The 20,409-nt window shown below is 43.3% G+C and overlaps 1 protein-coding gene across 5 annotated transcripts in view; it reads left to right on the top strand.

Moving 5' to 3' along the window:
- Nucleotides 1-11,339, top strand: part of PSEN1 (presenilin 1) — a 71,265-nt gene extending 59,926 nt beyond the window's left edge. For all 5 annotated transcript variants that reach the window (XM_027569666.2, XM_027569667.2, XM_027569662.2 and 2 more), the window contains 3 exons: nt 1,264-1,437; nt 8,078-8,196; nt 10,064-11,339. In XM_027569666.2, coding sequence (XP_027425467.1) covers nt 1,264-1,437; nt 8,078-8,196; nt 10,064-10,219 — 449 coding nt within the window. In that variant the 3' untranslated portion in view covers nt 10,220-11,339. The remainder of the gene's footprint in view (nt 1-1,263; nt 1,438-8,077; nt 8,197-10,063) is intronic.
- Nucleotides 11,340-20,409: the final 9,070 nt, after the last annotated feature.

Raw genomic sequence — 20,409 nt, 5'->3', positions numbered from 1 at the left:
CTAAAAAACTCTGTTAGAAGACCTAGAAGTTAGATTGGAACAGAAAGACATAGGGTTCCAAAAGGGGTGGCTTGAAAGGTTCGCAGGTAGGAGTGAGGAGGTATGGGGCAGAGCAGGGACTGCTGTTTTTATTTATAAATCTTAGGCTTATATGATTTTGTAAACTCCAAACCATGGAAGATTCAGGATTAGTTGAGGACTTGGTTAAGAAAAAGAATACGAGTTACAAATACAGAATTGCTATCGCCTCCCTGAAGAATTCCGTGTGAGAGGCCTGAAGTGTATCTTCATGGTAAATCTACCTCTATGAACATGTTTTACTTTTATTAAATATAATAATGAAGGAAGAAAAAAGTTATCAACTTCATTTACGTATCCTAATTATCTTTGATGTATGGACGTTTCTCAAGACTGTCATGTTATGCTCACAATTTTCAGTCTGATTGATAGTCATTATAACAAAATGACCGACCCATAAAAAAATTCACCCCCTCCTTTCCTACCCCACCCCACAATAATGGTCTACTTTTTATCTTAGTCACTGAAGCCACAGGTGAGTGTCATCAGTTAGGCTTTCAGCTGCCAAGATCAGAAAACCCAACTCAGTTGCTTTAAACAAAGAAGATTATGTTCTCTCATATGACCAGAAGTCCTGAGGTGCAGGCATTTATAGGGTTGGTCAGTTTTATGATCCACTGATGTCATCAAGGGCCCAGGTTCTTTCCATCTTCCTGCTCTGCCATTCTTAGATACGGGTTTGGTCCTCAGCCCGCTGCTTCTCATGGTCAGAAGATGACAACTGTAGTTCCAGCCATTATATCCAGATGAGACATCATCCAGGGTTAGAAAGGGGCTGTTTGTTTCTTCCTTGAGTCTCAAAGAGTGAGAAAAATTTCCCCCAAATTCAGAGCAGACTTTGCCTCACCACACATTGGCTAGTATCAGCCCCACCCTTAGAGCTTCCATTGGGAAGAGGAATGAGGTTACCATGCTTGGCTTGGCTTGATCATGATTTACTGCTAGAGACATGTGCATGAGAGGTGGAAACCCAAAGAAATCAGGACTCTGCCCTCAGGAAACAAGGAGGGAAATAGTTATTGGTCAAGCAAACGTCAGGCATTTTTACAGCTTATTTGTGGTTTAAGAACCAACTAACCTAGTTATATGACAGTTGGGTAGTTACCGTTTCCATGTAGTTTTCTTAAAGGTATTAAGAAATTTTTCTAAATGTTACAGAGCTGTAATCTCTACTTTCTCTTGAAGGCACCGAAAGCGAGACCCAAGACCCTGTGACAGAGAGCGATGATGGTGGCTTCAGTGAAGAGTGGGAAGCCCAGAGGGACAGTCACCTAGGGCCTCATCATTCTACGACTGAGACACGAGCTGCTGTGCAGGAACTTTCCAGCAACATCCTTGCCAGTGAGGATCCAGAAGAAAGTATGTGCATTTCTCTGTGTTCAACAGTCATGGGTTCCTTTATGTGCTGCATTACCAACCTCTTCAAAAATAAAATGAATGGAGAGTGTTACAGTCTAATTCTGAATAACAGAGTGTAGCTTTTAGTGGGACCTACTAATAGTTGTTGCTTTTCTCATAGTTCAGTTTGTTAATGGGCCAGATTCTGCCCCTCACATTTTTGGAAATGGCCCTTTATAGACTGAATTTTGGCATTTGTTTTGTGAGGTAAAAGATGTTTTCAGAATTATTATTGCAGTAAGACTTCATGACTGCAATATTTGTATACAAAAATTTCTTTAATGTATTTCCTCTTTGCTGTGCAGAGACCTGTGGATTTGAATGTTTCAGCCTTTTACACATTATTCCCTTTGCTGGCAAGCACTGTATTTTATGAATTTTAAAGAAAATCAGAGGGATTTAGGTTATGGGGAGAAATGCAAGCATTTATTCAATGTCTAAGATATGTTGGCATTTAGATTTCGGTTAGCCCTTGGGGCTTCTTGGGAACATTATCAGCCAGTAGAGCCCCTTGGTTAGGGCTCAGTCATCTCTTCAGTTAGTCTTAAAGGTGTGATTTGTTAAGAGATTAACACATATTCCAACTAAATTATTCTTGGTGTTTTTTTTTCTTCTCACGAAAGTGAAGCCCTGGAATAAGACATTATATTGAAAATATTAAGTAGTTTTAAAGAAATAAACACCTAGATTTCTTAGCTTCTTTATTTACTGATCACTAATTATTATGATCTTGACATTATCCTTCAGCTTGAGCAGAACACTTCTTACAGCTCAGCCTTACTCTCTTAACTGGGTCAGAACCTGGGTATATCCTTGACTTTGGTGCTTCGCTGAGTTTTCCAGATGTTAGAGCCAGCTGCAGCCTGTGACTTTCACACTCCAGGGAAACTAGACATAGTTGTCTCATCTGACAGCCGGGCTTGAGCTTGTCTTTGCTGATATATTCTCTGCCTGCAAAGTTACCACCGTTATTAGGTTGACTCTTCTGTTCCTCTCTTTTGTCAAGAGTGCCTACAGCCAAAAGAAAGAAGTAATATAGCCGTTGAGCATAGAGGCAGCACGACTATTTCATGACTGCCCTTGTGTTTGAGTGCTCTCTCTTTTTTTTTTTTTAATTATGTTCAGTTAGCCACTGTATAGTACATCTTTAGTTTTTGATGCAGTGTTCAACAATTCATCAGTTATGTATAACACCCAATGCTCATCACAGCACATGCCCTCCTCAATACCCATCACCCTGTTTACTTTTTTTTTTTTTTTTAAGATTTTACCCATTTATTTAACAGAGTGCACAAGCAGGGCGAGTGGCAGGGAGAGGGAGAAGCAGGCTCTCCGCCGTGTAGAGCCCGATGTGGGACTCTGTCCCAAGACCCCGAGATCATGACCTGAGCTGAAGGCAGACGCTCAACTGACCGAGCCACCCAGGCGCCCCATTTTTGTTTACTTTTTTTTTAAGAAGTTTTTTTTTGTTTTAAGATTTTATTTATTTATTTGACCGAGACAGTGAGACACAGCGAGAGAGGCAACACAAACAGGGGGAGTAGGAGAGGGAGAAGCAGGTTCCCCCCTGAGCAGGGAGCCTGATGCAAGACTCCATCCCAGGACCCTGGGATCACGACCCGAGCTGAAGGCAGACGCTTAACGACTGAGCCACCCAGGCGCCCCTTTTTGTTTACTTTTTGATAGCTTTTTAATATATTCCCAGAATTGTTCAGCCATCACCACAATTAATTTTAGAATAGTCTCATTACCTCGAAAAGAACTCACACTCCTTAGCTGTCCAGCTCTCCAATCCCTCCCATCCCCCCATTTAAAGTACATAATGCAATCATTTTTATTACATTCACAGAACTGTGCAACCATCCCCACAAGTGAATTTTAGAACATTTTCATCATGTCAAAAAGAAACCCCAAACTCATTAGCCCCCATGTCCCCCCACAACACCAACAAATACACTATTTTAATAGATTTGCCTATCCTGGACATTTCATATAAATGGAATCCTACAATATATGGTCCTTTGTACTGGTTTCTTTCACTTAGGATTATGTTTTCAAAGTTCATCTCTGTTGTAGTGTGTGTCTGTACTTCCATTTCTTTTTATAGCCAAATAATATTGCATTTCATGTATATCCCACATATTATTTTTATATTATATATTATATTTATTACCCATTCATCAATTAACAGACATCTAGGCTGTTTTCATTTTGGGCTGTTATGCATAATGTTGCTATCAATACTCATGTACAAGTTTTTGTGTGGACATGTTTTTATTTCTCTTGGGTATATACCCAGGAGTGGAATTGCTGGGTCATATGGTAACTCTGTTTAACCTTTTCAGGAACTGCCAGACTGTTTTCCAAAGCAGCCATCCTTCCCACCAGCAGTGTGTGAATGCTCCAATTTTTCCACATCCTCACCAACACTTATTATCTGTCTTTTTCATTGTAATCATTCTAGTGGGTATAAAGTAATATCTTATTATGGTTTTCATTTGCATTTCCCTAATGGCTGATGATGTTGAGTATTTTTTGTGTGTGCTTATTGGCCATTTTTATATTTTCTTTGGAGAATTGTATTCAGATCCTTTGACCATTTTTATTTGTCTCTTTTTATTATTGGGTTGTAATGGTTCTTTATTCTAGCTACAAGTTTGTTTTCAGGTAAAGGCAAATTTTTTTTCCTGCATTATTTTAAAAATTTCATTTCTATAACATTTTTTTCTGAAGAATTTAGTTTTACTTATAGCACTTAACATTTGAAATCAGTCTTTCTAAGGTTATTATTGTTTAGCCTTTGTGTGCAGAACTTTTCCTGTATTACTTTTTAACTTTTTTTTTTTAAATATTTTATTTATTTGAGAGAGAGAGCATGAGAGGGGGGAGGGTCAGAGGGAGAAACAGACTCCCTGCTGAGTAGGGAGCCTGATGTGGGCCTGGATCCTGGGACAGGATCATGACCTGAGCCGAAGGCAGTCGCTTAACCAACTGAGCCACCCAGGCACCCTATTTTTTAACTCTTGATAACAACTCTGAAATCCCCCATCTTAGAGCTGAGGGATTTGAGGATTAAATAGTTAATCAACTTGCTCTGGATCACACAAGTACTTAAGTAGTAGAGCTGGCCTCTTCTGTACACATGAAACTGGAGAGAGTATTCATCAGTCTGGGAAGGTTAGCAAGTTAAAGGGTGGTTGACACTGTAATTCATAGCTTCAGATTTCATGGGTCATATGTTTATCTTTTCCATTAAGGAAGATTTTGCTCTGGCTCCCACAACTCAAGAAGAACACTGGTTTCTCAGTAATATCTTATTAACCAGCACTCTGCTTCTTTCTCACCCACATGTGGAACAGATCATACCTCTCAGGGCCCTCCACCTCTATCTCCTGGAAGTGGTTCTCTAACCCAGACAACAAAACTTTAAGAACCAGGCTGGCTCAAACTTCAGCTGGGAATAGTTAACAGAAAGGTGAAAGCCAGTTGTAAAGCTTTATGGATTAGTAATGGCACCCAAAGTTAAAACATATCTTTTGAATCCATTGTTTAGCCTTTACTTAATTATATATTGTTTTGAAAAGAATTTGAAGGGAAAAAATATTTGATAACAAAACGGTAGGGCCTTTGCATGTTTGTTCCAAGTTTTAGGATCAGCTTGTCATTGTCTGCAAGCTGATGGAAATGTAAAGAACTTTGAATATCCAAAACAATTTTGAAAGAGAAGAAAAAATTAGTGGATTTACACTCTCTGACATCAAAACTTACTCTAAAGGCATAGTAATCAATCCAGGCACAAGGACAGGCATATAAATCAGTGGAACAGAATTGCGAATCTAGAAGTAAACCCTTACGATTATGGTCAGTAATTGTTACAAAGGTGCTAAAATAATTCAACAGGAATGGTGCTGGGACAATTAGATATCCACATGCAAAAGAATGAATGGAAACCCCTGCCTCACCCTGTCCGTCCGTCATACACACAATCAAAAATGAACTCAAAATGGATCATAAACTGAAATGTAAGTGTTTGTAAAACTAAAACTTCTAGAAGAAAACAGAAGAAAAACTTTATGACCTTGCGTTGGGCAGAGTTCTTCAATACAACACTGATACATAGAAGAAAAAATTGATAGACTGGACTTCGCCAGAATCAAAAACGTTTGCACTACAAAAGATACCATTAAGAGAAGAGATATTTGGGGGCGCCTGGGTGGCTCAGTTGGTTAAGCGACTGCCTTCGACTCAGGTCATGATCCTGGAGTCCCGGGATCGAGTCCCGCATCGGGCTCCCTCCTCGGCGGGGAGTCTGCTTCTCCCTCTGACCTTCTCCCCTCTTGTGCTTTCTATTTCTCATTCTCTGTCTCTCAAATAAATAAATAAAATCTTTAAAAAAATTTTAAAAAAAGAAGAGATATTTGTACACCCAATTTCATAGCATTATCCACAGTGGCCATGAGGTGGAAGCAACCCAAGTGTCCATTGATGGATGAGTGTGTAAATAAAATGTGTATACATACAATGGAATATTGTTAGGCTTAAAAAGGGAGGAAATTCTTTTTTTATTTTTGGTTAAGATTTTTTGTTGAGAGAGAGAGCATGAGCAGGGGAGTGGCAGGCAGAGGAGGGAGAAGCAGACCCCGCTGAGCAGGGAACCCACCGTGGGGCTCGATCCCAGGACCCCAGTGATCATGACCTGAGCCGAAGGCAGACGCTCGCCTGACTGAGCCACCCAGGCACCCCAAGGAAGGAAATTCTAACAGATGCTATAACATGGATGAACTTGAGGGTGTTACGCTAAGTGAAATAAGCCAGTCACAAAAATATATACTGTGTGATTCCACTTATATGAGGTACTTAGAGTAGTCAAACTCAGAAAACAGAATGGTGGTTGCCAGAGGCTGGAGGGAGAGAAGGAGCAGTTTGTGTTTAATGACCACAGAGCTTCAGTTTTGCAAGATGTAAAGAATTCTGTGAATGGGGGATGAGGATGGTAGCACAGTAGTGTCAGTTTAATGCCATCGAATTGTGTATTTTACCACAATTAAAAATGTTTTAGAAAAGATACTCTTAAGGAAGAGAAGACACAGACTAAGAAAATATTTACAAATCATATTTCAAATCCTGTTGAAGAACTTGTGTTGAGGATGTGTAAAGAATGCTCAGAAGCACCTGGGTGGCTCAGTCGGTGCCACTTAAGCGACTGCCTTCGGCTCAGGTCATGACCCCAGGGTCCTGGGATCGAGCCCCGCATGGGGCTCCCTGCTCAGGGGGGAGTCTGCTTCTCCTCTTCCTCTGCCTGCCCCTCCACCCCCACTTGTGGTTACTTGTTCGCTCTCACTCACTCTCAAATAAATAAATAAATAAAATCTTTAAAAAAATAATGCTCACAACTCAATAATAGAAGATAACTTACATATGCCCAGCACTGAACAGAGGGCCCCAGTCCAACCTCAACAGGGGCCACCTGATGAGGACTTTGACCAGATTTCTGCAATAAACATTTCTGGTTCACATTTAAATACAATTAAAAAAAAAAGATAACCCCAGTAAAAAATAGGGAAATGCTTTGGCTAAACATTTCACCAAAGGAGAAATATAAGAGCTAATAAGCACATGAAAAGTTGCTCAACATCATTAATCAGAATGGCTATAATCAAACAGACTAGCAGTACCAAGTGTTGGTGAAGGATGTGAAGGAACCAGAATGCTCCTGTGTTGCTGGTGGCCATGTAGAGTGGTAGAGCCAGTATAGAAAACAATTTGGCAGTTTCTTAAAAAACTAAAGATAAACTTACCATATAACCTAGCAATTCCATTTGTAGGAATCTACCCAACGGAAATGAAAACCGTGTCCACACAAAGATGTGTACCCTTGGTCACAGCATAATGTTCATAGCACCATTATTCATAATAGCCCCAAACTGAAAACAAGCCAAATGTCCATCAACTGGTAAAATGTATCTCATACAATGGAAAACTATTCATCAGTAAAAAGAAACCATACAGATACATGTAATATCATGGATAAACCTCAAAAATAGGTTATGTGAAAGAAGTGAGTCACAAAGACTACATACTGTTATGAGTCCATTTCTTTGAAATGTCTAGAAGAGTCATATATAGAGAGAAAACAGATCAGTGGTTGCAAAAGGCCTGGGGTGGTGGAAATGTGGTGGATTGTGGTGATGGTTGGACAACTCTATAAATTTTTTTACAATAATTGAACTGTACATTTACAGTGGGTATATTTTATGAAGTAAATTATACCTATCATAGGAGTTCTTGTGAGGATTTATGAGCACAAGTGCCATGTGTAAAGGCATTCAGTAAGGACAGTTATTATTTATTGTTCTTTTTATATATAACAACAGCATCTATTGTTAAAGACCCCAGAGTTAGCTACATAGAATCTGAAATTCATATTGGAGGGAACCAAAAAAGAAAACCTAGCTAAAGCCGAATTTTATGTATCATTTACTGTTTTCTCATTCAGTACAGGATGGAATGCAGCAGTGACTTTTTTTTTTTTTTTTTGCAGCAGTTACATTTTTGAGTCGATCTCAAAGAGTGACGAACTTCATAATTTTTCTTTTTTTAGGGGGAGTAAAACTTGGATTAGGAGATTTCATTTTCTACAGTGTTCTGGTTGGTAAAGCTTCTGCAACAGCCAGTGGAGACTGGAACACAACCATAGCCTGTTTCGTAGCCATATTAATTGTAAGTATACACTAATAAAAACATGTCCCAGCTCCTCATCTCAAAACTCTGATTATGTCGTCCCTTTAAGGTGGTCCGTTTTAACCCCAGCTGGGCTGAGTGTGCCAGGCACCTGGAGAGCTTTAAAAAAAAAAATTGAAACTTACCTGAATGGGTTGCCACCTGGCCACCCATTAAAATCACCTGGGAGCTTTTAGAACTCTGCGTCCCTGCCCTGAGTTTGTTTGTTGTTTTGTTTTGTTTTGTTTATGTTTCATTTAAGTAATCTCTACACCCAGTGTGGGGTTTGAACTCAGAACCCTTAGATCAAGAGTTGCATGCTCCTCTGACTGAGCCAGCCAGGGGTCCCTGCCCTGAGATATTTAAATTAGTTTTAATTGTATGTGGGGTGTTTTTGTTTGTTTTTTTTTTTAGAAGTTCCCCGAAAAGTTCTGATAGGCACCTCGGATTAGGAACTGCTGTTCAAGCCTGGCAGCATAGATATGTAGGAAGTTAGTTGTGTTAGATCAGTCTTAAAGGGGTACTTGGATCCTTACTGAGTCCCTGAGTCTGGTGGTGATTTTGCCTTTAATGCCACAGCCTGCAGCAGATGGTGCTCCTTGGGCAGCAAGTATGAGGCAAGAAAAGCTAACACAGTGCATGATGCCGTATAGATCTTGCTTTTAGTGTCACAACATGAACCTTGAAGCTTTCAAAACTATAAGTCATAAGATATATCTTATTGGTATTTTTGCTAAAGATGCGATGTCTTTGGTATATGTGAGTGAAGTTAGATGAGAGCCTCTTATGCATTTATTTTATGATGACATCTGTGGTTTGTCATGATAATAAAACCAGTTAAAATTTTTCATGTGTTTCATTTTTCTTTTGAGGTTAGTTTTCTGAATGTGTGGTATCTTTTAAGAAGAAAATGACTTATTCTGGATAAAGCTGAAATGATGCGCAGTTTTTAGACCTTGTCTCAATAGCTAGGGTTAAAAAATGGACAATATTATATGACTGCTCTGCGTTTACAGGTATTCCTCCACTTTCTGAAAGTTCACTTAGCTATTTTTGCTAACCAAAAGAAATCCAAGGAGGATTTTTGCTTTAAAAAAAAAAAAAATTCCCATACTAATGGTCTTTCATAAAAGTCAAGTGGCATAATTCGAACTCTGAGAAAATGGCGATATGCTTCACTTCATGCCATTTGGCTTACAAAAGGCTTCATAGGAATGCTCTACTTTCAGATAGTGAGAGAAACCTATGTATGCATCATAAACTTTTACTGGTTTATTCTGTGAGCACCTCTTTGCCCCCATACAACACAGAGGATGCTTTTCACTTCTGGGATTTTAGCCAGCCAAACTAAACTCACAGTTAGCCGACTCAGTATTTTAATTAGAAATGTCAGTTATTTAAAATAGTTATACTTATTTTTGGGTTCTATTTCTTTTTTTTTTTTTTTTTTTTTTAAAGATTTTATTTATTTGACAGAGAGAGCACAAGCAGAGGGAGAGAGAGGGAGAAGCAGGCTCCCCGCCGAGCAAGGAGCCCAATGTGGGACTCGATCCCAGGACCCTGGGATCATGACCCGGGCCGAAGGCAGCCGCTTAACCAACTGAGCCACCCAGGCGTCCCGGGTTCTATTTCTTACCTAGAATTAGAGGGTGAAGTATCAACAGTGTATGCATTATGAACCCTATGCTGCAAAGGAAAATAAATGTTTCCAAATTTATTTAAAAAAATTGTCCTAAAATTTAACCTCAAAGGATAGTATTCAATTCAGTGAACTAAATTAAGACCAGGACTTGTGATGGGGTTGTTTTTACATGAAATACTTCCATACTTTTGTCTGAGTTTGTGTCTTTTCCCCTCCTCTCCACAGGGTTTGTGCCTTACATTGTTACTCCTCGCCATTTTCAAGAAAGCATTGCCAGCTCTTCCGATCTCTATCACTTTTGGGCTGGTTTTCTACTTTGCCACAGATTATCTTGTACAGCCCTTTATGGACCAGTTAGCATTCCATCAATTTTATATTTAGCATATTTGCAATTAGAATCCCATGGATTTTTCTCCTTTGACTATAATAAAATCTGGGGAGGACAAAGATGATTTTCCTGTGTCCACATCTAACAAAGGCAAGATTCCCAGCTGGACTTTTTGCAGTTTCCTTCCAAGTCTTCCTGACCACCTGTACCATTGGGCGCTGGAAGGAGGTATCTACAGAAAATGGTTTGGACATACGTCATTGTGATGGACTGAGTCCCTCGGTGCAAAAACTACCAGATTTGAGGGACAAGGCTGAGGAGCAGGGACGGACCATGAAGTTGCTGTGCTCCCACCAGCAGTGTAACCCTTGGTCACAGGTGGATTTTACCAACACTGCAGACTCTCAGGACTACCATTACCAAGAAATTAAATGGCGTGGTTTAAACCAAACAGGACTCTTCATCTTAAACTACATGTTGAAGATCAACCTAATAAACTTGTCTTGAATTCTGAACCTTTTCCAGAGGTACTGTAAGGAGAGCGAGCACCAGCAGCAAGATGAAAAGGTTTTTGAAAAGGGGCTCCAACTTTCACTTTCAGACCTTTTTGCTGCAGACTTAACCATTTTTAGATAAGACATTTTTTTTTCCACCTTGAGTCAAGTCAGGTGTCTAGGTTGATTTTTTGAAAAGTCTCGTTTTCAAGCACTGAAACTCAGTACCATCAACGGTTGCCATTTCTTCCCACGGCCAGTCTGAACTGATTTGAGGTTGCTTTATCCTAAAAGTCTTAACCTCAGGTTCCAAATTCAGTAATTTCTGGAAAGAATGGAACTGTATCCAAATGGTTTCCTATTAGCCTTAGGTGCATTTTGGATTTTCCACCAAATTCTTTATTTTTAGACATACTTGTAGGTTCACGTGCCCCTGGATGCTTCCATTCTTCCCGTCTTTCCCTGACTCCCGCATAAGCATTCTCTTATACAGCAAATGAGACAGCTCTGTTGTGGTAACAGATGACCCAGTTACTCTAGGATTTTACTCTTTGTGTGGTGCAAAGAATGTGTTCTGAATCAGTGCTGTCAGCCTCGCTGTCATAATTTCTTCAATAGCAAATACAATGTGTGCCCTAAGACAGTGGAATTAAAGACGAATAAAATGGCTGGTGAAGCACTTTCTGTCCTGGTTTTTCTTTTTTCTTTTTTCTTTTTTTTTTTTTTAACTACAATCCATTGTCTCTGACTGTGGGTCGGAATTTGAATCAACAGCCAAAAGCTGGTAGTTTATAAAGTCCGCTGTATCAATACAAAGTAAGAGTTTGGAGAAAGCTATGATTTTACTCGGTGAGCCGTGCGTGGGAGGACCTAGGGTCAGGAAGAGAACCAGCTGCCAAGAAGAGAAAGGGCCTCTAATAGCCAATGGGACAAAATGAGCTAACATTCCGTGGGCAGATGTTAAGGAGGAGAACCAAGTTATTCCTCAAGAACCTCACAGTGGGTGTTTTGTGCTTTCCCTTCTGCCTTACCTTTCATTTCAGTGTACCTTTGAACTGGGCTGTTGGGCTGAGACCCAGGGCAGCTCAGCTGGGGACATGAACAGAGCCATCAGCCTGTGGGCACATGACTCCTCTAAGCAAAGCTTTGCTGGGCACAACCCTTCTTCTACCACTGACCGCCCTTAGCCATGGTGATCAGACTGCAAGCATTTGTGAGAAACTTAGTCTCTCCTTCTGGCTGAACAGAAGGGCCAGCTTTTCTTCTTGTGCCTGCTTTCTCTCCAGCCTATCATGTGATCTGGTTTGCGGTTCTCCTTGGAGTTTAGAATATCTGTTTTCTGTCACAGAATATTATAAACTAACTTTAGCAGTAGTGTGCTGGTCATAACCGGAGTGTAAGTAAAAACTGGCTCACAGTAGGCGTTTGAGAACTGCAGGAAAAACAAAAAAACAAGTGCTCTGCACAGGAAGAGTGGAGCTTACTTAAAGTAGTAGGTTCACTCATCTCTGTCTTTGTGTAGCCCCTTCTTTCCAAGATTCTCTTTTTCCTTAGATATGTAGCAATGTGGGTATTATCTTCTAGAAAGACATGAATCAACCACAACAACAAAGCCACCCGAACGTGTTTGCAACTTGAGGCAGGCCTGAGGGAGCCCTGATCTAGAGTAGTTTATTTGTGCAAAAGTCTCAGAAGTACCATATCTTTCATGAAAGGTTCATCCCAGAAGAAGGTATGTGGTGTGAGTGTGACCAAGACCATCCTTTGTATCACTGTCCTCTGTAGAAAGATGGCAATAAAACTCACTTTCTACAAGACGGAACCACATCTCAGCATGGAAAGAACGCCTCTTCTTTCCTGAAAACCCCAATTTCAGATGCAGAACTTTTTGCCTCGGAACTTTCTTCTTAGGGTCCATTCAGTTGTTTCTGAAATATCAAAATGCTAGTCTTCCACCATGAAAAATAGATTGTCACAGGGAACACAGTAGCAAGTCCGTTGCAGACGTGCCCTCACCCAGGGCAGGGGTGGCTGCAGGGCCACTGAAGAGGAGGCAGAAGAGTGGCCACTGATGTCTGGGCCTGACTGCCTCACAGAATACAGAGTGTTTAAATACGGAAGGTTGCTACAAAGTAGCCTGTGGGCATACCGACCATATTTGGAAGATCTGTGGGCCTTTTTTTCAAAGAGGAAGAGCTTGCTTTTCCTGTTTTTAGATTCTCACTAGGTTAGCCTGTGGTCCAGGGATCCCAGCTTTCACTGTAAATGATTAAATTTCTTGATGAGAACAAAGCTTTCTAAGCAACTTGGAAGAAAACCGTAAGTGAATGATTTATTGACTTCACTGCAGAAGCAACAGCTAGAGAGGTAGTTTTCTCACTTTTAAACTCCTGGATCCCCAGTTTTTAAAGTCCCTTGATTTCAAAAACTCTCCTTCCATAACCGATGTCTATGCAGTAAGTCTAGCGCTTGTCCTTTACTTGGCCTCAAAATTTATATAGTGGTCTTGGTCATAATTTGTAGAATGTGAGACAAAAGTTAAGCTCCCACGTAAGATCTTCCACGGTCAGCGTCTCAAGGAAGTCTCTGGTCCTGACCCGCAGGGCCTGGCCTTGCATATTTGCCCATTCACGATCTAGCCCAGAAACCACTATGAAGAGATTTATTCAGCGTCTTCCATGTTCCTGGCGTGGTGCTGGAGTCGGAAGGATGTGAAGATGAATAAGACATATCCTCAGAATGCAGCTATCGTTCCCTGTTTGCTGATAGATGCCATCTTTAACTTCTCTAAAATATCAGGTACTTGTCAGTAACCCCTTTTCATGGTTACCCTTTGATGTTATAAAGGTGACTTGATTCTCCCAGGAACTACTCCTTTCAGTAAAGTACTCCTTTTTCTCTACTTGCTTTTGGATGGTCTATAACAGTCTGACCTGCCGTTCTAGAACCTCACCTCTGGGGGAACCACAAAGGTGACTCAGGGCGGGGGTGGAAGGGACTTGAAAACTGGACATTTGGTCTTGCCCTGGGATGAAACAATATCATCATCATGAGTTTGAGCCCCGAAGTGATCCTTGTGATCTTCTTGCTTCTCTTTAAATCCCCCAAGCACAGGAGATTAAAAACAGTGGTTTCAGCTCTTCACGGCCCTCGGTGAAGTTGCTGAGCAGGGTGTTCCTAACCAGGTTGTCGTCACGCTCACCTCCTGAATCATCCGGATGCCATCCTCTGAACAGTCCTCTCCTCTGATAGGAAAACCTCAGATGTGCGTATTAAAAACAAGCCAAGTGCTGAAATGAACCCTTTTCTCGGACTGTTTTCTGGGGCCTTGGTCAACTGCAACATTGAACTGAGGAAGCAGCGGGGTCCACCCTGGGCCCTGGAGCTGGTGTTGGCACTTCAGCCCGGGTGTGGAGGAGGAAAGATTTCCCAGGAAGCAATTTTCCTTTGTAAAAGGGCAGCTTCAAAATCAACTGTAGAGAGTAGCGAGTGCAGGATTGTTTACTGTGGGATCGGAGGTGCTGGCTGCAGGTTTCAGCGGGATCATTTACATGCTCGGCGTATGGCTTTTGCTTCTACAGACACTGCTTTGTACATGATTCAGACAGGCTGTGACTACATCTTTTTTAAATACCTTTTGAATTCTTGGTAAGATATAATTTTGATAGGTGATTGCGGATTTTCCTGTACTTGTCAAATTAATAAAGACTGCATGAATCCAGCTGTGCTAATTTTCTTACATGAAAGTATTATAATGTATAACTTTGAGAACTGTTGATCCTTTAGCAGGAAACAGTTAAACACAAATGCATTGTTTCTGTTACTCATAATGGGAGGGGTATGGATCAGAGCAAAACATGGATCATGTTTTGAAAGTCTCAAAACAACTATTCTTAACACTTCGTTTCTGAAAATTTTTTTTCCTAAAAAACTCAGTTGATGTAAAAGCTGTCAAAAAAACTTATGGAACGTGTATGTTGTAGTACAATCCAGATATTTTATGTGCTAGAGGATTATCTTTTCAAAATTATGGGGGCAGCTGGCTGGCTCAGTTGGTAGAGCATGCGACTCTGGATCTCAGGGCTGTGAGTTCAAGCCCCATGTTGGGTGTGGAGCCTACTTAAAAAAAAAGCAAAACCAAAAAAAATTATGTAGGTCACATCAATGGAAAAAAGCAACATTACTTTTATTGATAGTCCTGTCAGTTTCCTAAAACTCAGCAAAACCTTTTGTTTCTAAACAGTGAATAGCATATAAAATGTTGGGAATTACTGATCAGAAATAAGATGGTGAAAAAAAAAATAAGATGGTGGGCGGGTACCTAGGTGGCTCAGTCAGTTAAGCGTCTGCCTTTGGCTCAGGTCATGGTCTTAGGGTCTTGGGATCCAGCCCTGTGTTGGGCTCCCTGCTCAGTGTGGAGTCTGCTTCTCCCTCTCCCTCTGCCTCTCCTCCCCCTGCTCGTGCTTTCTCTCTCTCAAATAAAAAAATAAAATCTTATTTTTTTTAATCCCTGCTGAGCAAGGAGCCTGATGCTGTACTTGATACCAGGACCCCAGGATCATGACCTGAGCTAAAGGCAGACACTTAACCAACTGAGCCACCCTGGCGCCCCAAATAAAATCTTAAAATAAGATAGTACAGGAAAACCAAAGTTGGCTATTGTCTTCAGAGAGAGCATATAAGAGATGGATACGTTCCTGGCTACATTGGCTAAGAGCATCAATCAGCAGGGAAGGTGTTCATTCCCTCCTTTGGGAATCACAGACATCATTTGCTTTTATGAATCTTGTAGGCCATGTCACTAGAGTCTGCCACAGAAATATGATTTGTTCTCATCAGCTGGGAGAGGTTTCTGATTTTTAGGGTCCTTAAAGAGAATGAAGAATGTCCTCAAGCAGGGCTGAGAAGCAAGAATAATGAGGTTGGATTTCCTAGCATCACTAGGTAAGTACCACAGTCTTCTGTAGCGCAGCCATTTTCTCTGGAGACTCTTCTGTGTGCTCTGTATGTGTGTGGTGGAGGGAGTCCTTGCCCACCAATGGCTTAGGATCTGGTTAAAAGTGAGATGACAGCATACATGCGTCACAAGCAAGTACAATGTTGACTCATTACATCATTTGAATGGGAGTGCAAAGCAACAGAGATCCACAAAAGACAGGGTTTAAGATCAGAATGTTTTCCAGAAACAAAGTTGGAACCAAGTTTGAAAAAAAGGGAAGATTCTGAATTGGCATGAAGATGGACATTCACCAAAAAAATCAGGAAGGAAGAAGTATGTGAGAGACAGCCAAGGATAATTGGTTTTTGAATTAAAGTGATGATTTATCCAAAGGAAAACCCAATCAGCTAACTAAATCTGTTTCCGTATTTACTGAGAATATACCTTCTTCATTAGATGACTTGTAGAAACCATGGAGAATGTAACCTGGCCTACCACAGGGGGCCTTTCAGCACAGGGACCTCTTATCTTTTTTTTTTTTTAAGATTTTATTTATTTACCTGACAGAAACACAATGAGAGAGGGAACACAAGCAGGGGGAGTGGGAGAGGGAGAAGCAGGCTTCCCGCCAAGCAGGAGCCCGATGCGGGGCTCGATCCCAGGATCCCAGGATCATGACCCCAGCCCAAGGCAGACACTTAACGACTGAGCCACCCAGGCGCCCCGGGACCTCTTAATCTTGACCAAGATAGATGCTCTTACAGGAGCTGGTCCTTCTGTGCCTCATATGCCACACCCTCTAAAGGGGAGAAATGGAAGAGTCTCAAACCAAGTTTGTTGGAGTCTTAATTCCTTTTTTGTAAAAAGATTTTAAGTAATCTCTACACCCAACATGGGGTTCAAACTCACAACTCTGAGATCGAGAATCGCATGCTCCACCCACTGAGCCAGCCAGGCGCCCCTGTGGAGTCCTGATTCTTAGGACAAGGGGTGACATACTCTTGCTGCCACTGTTTGTCCTTCCCCCCCTAAAATTGTTTTAATTATGTAGTAACCCCAGGTCAATTCCTCATGGGAAAAAGGAATGGATTTTGTTACCCTCTACCCATAGCATATCTCGAGGCGGACTGCAGGTAAGATTCTGATTGTGATTAGCTTTCTTGGGGAGCAGACCTAGTCAAGTGCAGTAAACTCAGCAATATCAGGGCGCCTGGGTGGCTCAGTCGGTTGAGGGTCTGCCTTTGGCTCAGGTCATGATCCCAGAGTTCTGGGATCGAGCCCTGCATCAGGCTCCCTGCTTGGCAGGGAATTTGCTTCTCCTTCCCCCTCTCCCTCTGCCTGCTGCTATCCATGCTTGTGCTCTCTCTCTCTCTCTGTCAAATAAATAAAATCGTTAAAAAAAGAAAAAAACTCAGTGATATGTACAAGGAAGATCTGAAAGAACAAACACTGGGAGTTAGATCACTATATTTACACTACGTTTAAATACCTGGATTTAAGCGAGTTCTTAAAGGGCGGGCACATCCCCTCTGGATAGGGCTATCACAGGGATGGATACAAAGTAGTCTCTCAAATACTGAGAGAGACTGAGGAGAGATTTCAGGGACTTTATCCCGCATCTAGGTGTTCGAAGATTTTTGTCCACCAAGTACTGTAACTCATCAGGCAGTAATTTTTCTCTTTATTAATCGGATTTACCTACCTATGCCATAAAATAGCATAAGGCTTGTTTAGTGAGGTGACTGGGTTTTACTTGCATGACGGGAGGGATGCGAATGTCTGATTTCTTAAGATTTTCTCAAACGCTGAACACGACCTCTCTGCCATCCTTCTGCCGGGGTGGGTTTCCCACGCTTCCCCAGCCCCTTTCCCTCCCAGTTCAGGGGTCTTCTCTGGAATAACCCAGCCAGAAGGTCATCAGTTAAGAAACATCGTCAGGCTTGAGGGCCGTAAAGTGCCGGTGGAAGGGGAAGGGCTCTTCTATCCCAGCTGACCTCTGCCTTCACTCGGTCTCTCTCCTGGGGGCGCTCTCCCGGGCCGGGCTGGGAGGGGAGGGCCAGACTTCGTATGTTCTTACTGTGGCTCCCCTGGCCATTCAGAAGGGAATCCCATGAGTGTTTGCTAAGGGAACCCCACAGTGCAGCCAGCCTGCCTCGGGGTGAATGTGCTATTGACGGCATAGCCCCTTTGACTCTGGTGATGTAGAATCGTCTAAGCTAGGGCGCCCCCTATGTGTCAGGCGGGCCCGCGGCAATGACCCCGGCGCAGCCCGTCCTGGGGAGACAAAGGGACCCGGGTGTTCACCCCTGCCCCTGTCCGCAGGTAACGGGTCATCTGAGGGACTCCTTGCAGCCGGCAAGGACCAGATTTTCCCCTTTCCCTCTAGATAACTTGGTGAGGTAAGTCACAGACTTGTTACAAGTGATTATGCAACTTTGGTCGTTAAAGATGTGTGACTCACCAAGGCCCTCCAAGCCTATAATTGTGGCATGAATTGATTTTCGTTTTTAAGTCAAATGCACTGGTCAACATTTTTGTGAGGGGAGGCAGGTGAGCTGACCCCGAGAGGCCCGTCCCAGCTGGAGTTCCCGGGTGAGCAGGCGGGGGCTGCCGGGGCATCCGGCCTCGCTGGCCCCCGGGAAGGCCCTCCATCTCGTCTCCCCTGGCAGCGCTCCAGCCTCCCGGCGGGCGAGGACGAGGAGGAGGAGGAGGAGGAGGGCGAGGCCTGGCCCCCCCCCCCCCCCGCACAGGGCCCCTGCCCCGCCCCGGCCCCGCCCCCGCACAGGGCCCCTGCCTCTGCCCCGCCGGAGACGAGTCCGGCCCCTTTCCCCATCCCCCAACCCCCCCACCCCCGCACGGGGGCCCAGCCAGCCCAGCTGTTTCCGCAGCCGCGCCCCGACTCGCCCCCGCCCCTGCCGCCCGGGGCTTCCTTCCACGCCCCTGGGGTCGGTCGCTCCTGCGGCTCCCGCAGCCGCCCGGGCCCGGAAGAGGTCTTGTTCACCCCGACGCCTCTGAGCAGGGTGAGGGGGGCCAGTGCGGGCAAGTGCCCGCAGACCGTGGGGGTGTGCCTCCCAGCTGGCTCCCAGGCCCCCCACACCCTCTAGTGGTGTGGGGACCCGCTGGCTGAGCCGTGGGGGAGCTGGGTGCGTGTGATCACTGCCCCGTCCTAGGCCTCCTGGGAGTGAGTTGCTCAACAAGTGTTTGGTGAATAAATGATGGAATGGGTGGATTAGGGGTCCACAGGAGGGATTTCCACGCAGGATGACACAACTAGGCCGTGTGGGGGGAACATGTTTTAAGTAAGAGCAAACATTTACCAATTTTGCCTTTGTTTACAAGGCTGTGCTGGGGATGACCTCTTGGCTTTATCTGCTTAAGAGACCCCCTATTTATAAATAGCTGGTCAGATTGAATCCAAACAGGATTCCTCCCCCAAGGGCACGCTTGTGACATTGAGAAATATATGGGTTTGTCCAGAGTCAGTGTCACCATGTTGAACGCGGAAGGAATAAAGGATAGCAGTGTTCTTTTTTTTTTCTTTTTTAAAGATTTTATTCATTTATTTGAGGGAGAGAATGAGAGAGAGAGAGAGCTTGAGAGGGGGGAGGGTCAGAGGGAGAAGCAGACTCCCTGCTGAGCAGGGAGCCTGATGCGGGACTCCATCCCGGGACTCCAGGATCATGACTCGAGCGGAAGGCAGTCGCTTAACCAACTGAGCCACCCAGGGGCCCCCAGGATAGCTCGGTTCTTAATACTTGTACTTAACCCTCATTTTTTGAATTTAAGTTCAATTAGCCAATGTATAGTACATCATTAGTTTCAGATGTAGCTTCAGTGACTCATCAGTTGTGCATAACACCAGCGCTCGTCCCATCCCCCAGTTGCCCCACCCCCCCACCTCCCCTCCAGCAACCCTCAGTTTGCTTCCCAGAGTCAAGAGTCTCTCATGGTTTGTCTCCCTCTCTGATTTCTTCCCATCAGTTTTCCTTCCCTTCCCCTGTGATCCTCTGCACTGTTTCTTATATTCCACATACGATTAACTGTCGTTTAACCAAGAAAAGCCCCAGAGAAAACTACTTGCCCCCTAAAACCAATTCCATTGAGCACTTAACTATCAGTGTGCCTTGGACAGTACACTGAGCCCATCACAAGCACTGTCCCCAGATCATTCTTATCCTACCTTTCACGGGTGAGAAAATGGAAGCTTGGAGACAATGAGTCACAGCCCCACACTCAGCCACAAGAAAGCGGGAGAGACGCCGGGCCCAGAGCCTCCGCTCTTTACCTCCAGGATGGAGGCACCCTGCAGACCTGTTCCTGTCAAACTGGGTCACCTCTCTGGGCCTCTGTTTTCTCCTCTGTAAAATGCGGAGTCTGACCATGTTCCTCACGTTTTCTAACTAAAGCTCAATAGGGGAACACGAAACCCTGAGAAGCTAGGACCCGGCCCACAGTGGCTGCCCTGGGCAGAAATGTCTGGAGTTGGGAAAAAAAAGAGAAAAAATTTAATTGTGGGGTGCCTGAGTGGCTCAGGTCATGATCCAGGGGTCCTGGGATCAAGCCCCGCTTGCTCAGCAGGGAGTCTGCTTCTCCCTCTCCTCCCTGCTTGCGCTTTCACTATCTCTGTCTTTCTCAAATAAATACATAAAATCTTTAAAAATAAAAAAAATTTTTTTAAATGTAATTGTATTTCACAGGGTACTTAGTTGTTTTATTCTGGCAAAATATAAAGTTACCATCTGAATCACTTTTCAGTGTGCAGTTCGGTGGTATTTAACAAATCCATACCGTTGTGCAGCTCTCAGGATTG

The sequence above is a fragment of the Zalophus californianus genome, chromosome 6 (assembly GCF_009762305.2).
Source record: "Zalophus californianus isolate mZalCal1 chromosome 6, mZalCal1.pri.v2, whole genome shotgun sequence".
Classification (NCBI taxonomy): domain Eukaryota; kingdom Metazoa; phylum Chordata; class Mammalia; order Carnivora; family Otariidae; genus Zalophus; species Zalophus californianus.
The sequence above is the reverse complement of the archived record's forward strand: the minus strand, read 5'-3'. Positions and strand labels throughout refer to the sequence as shown.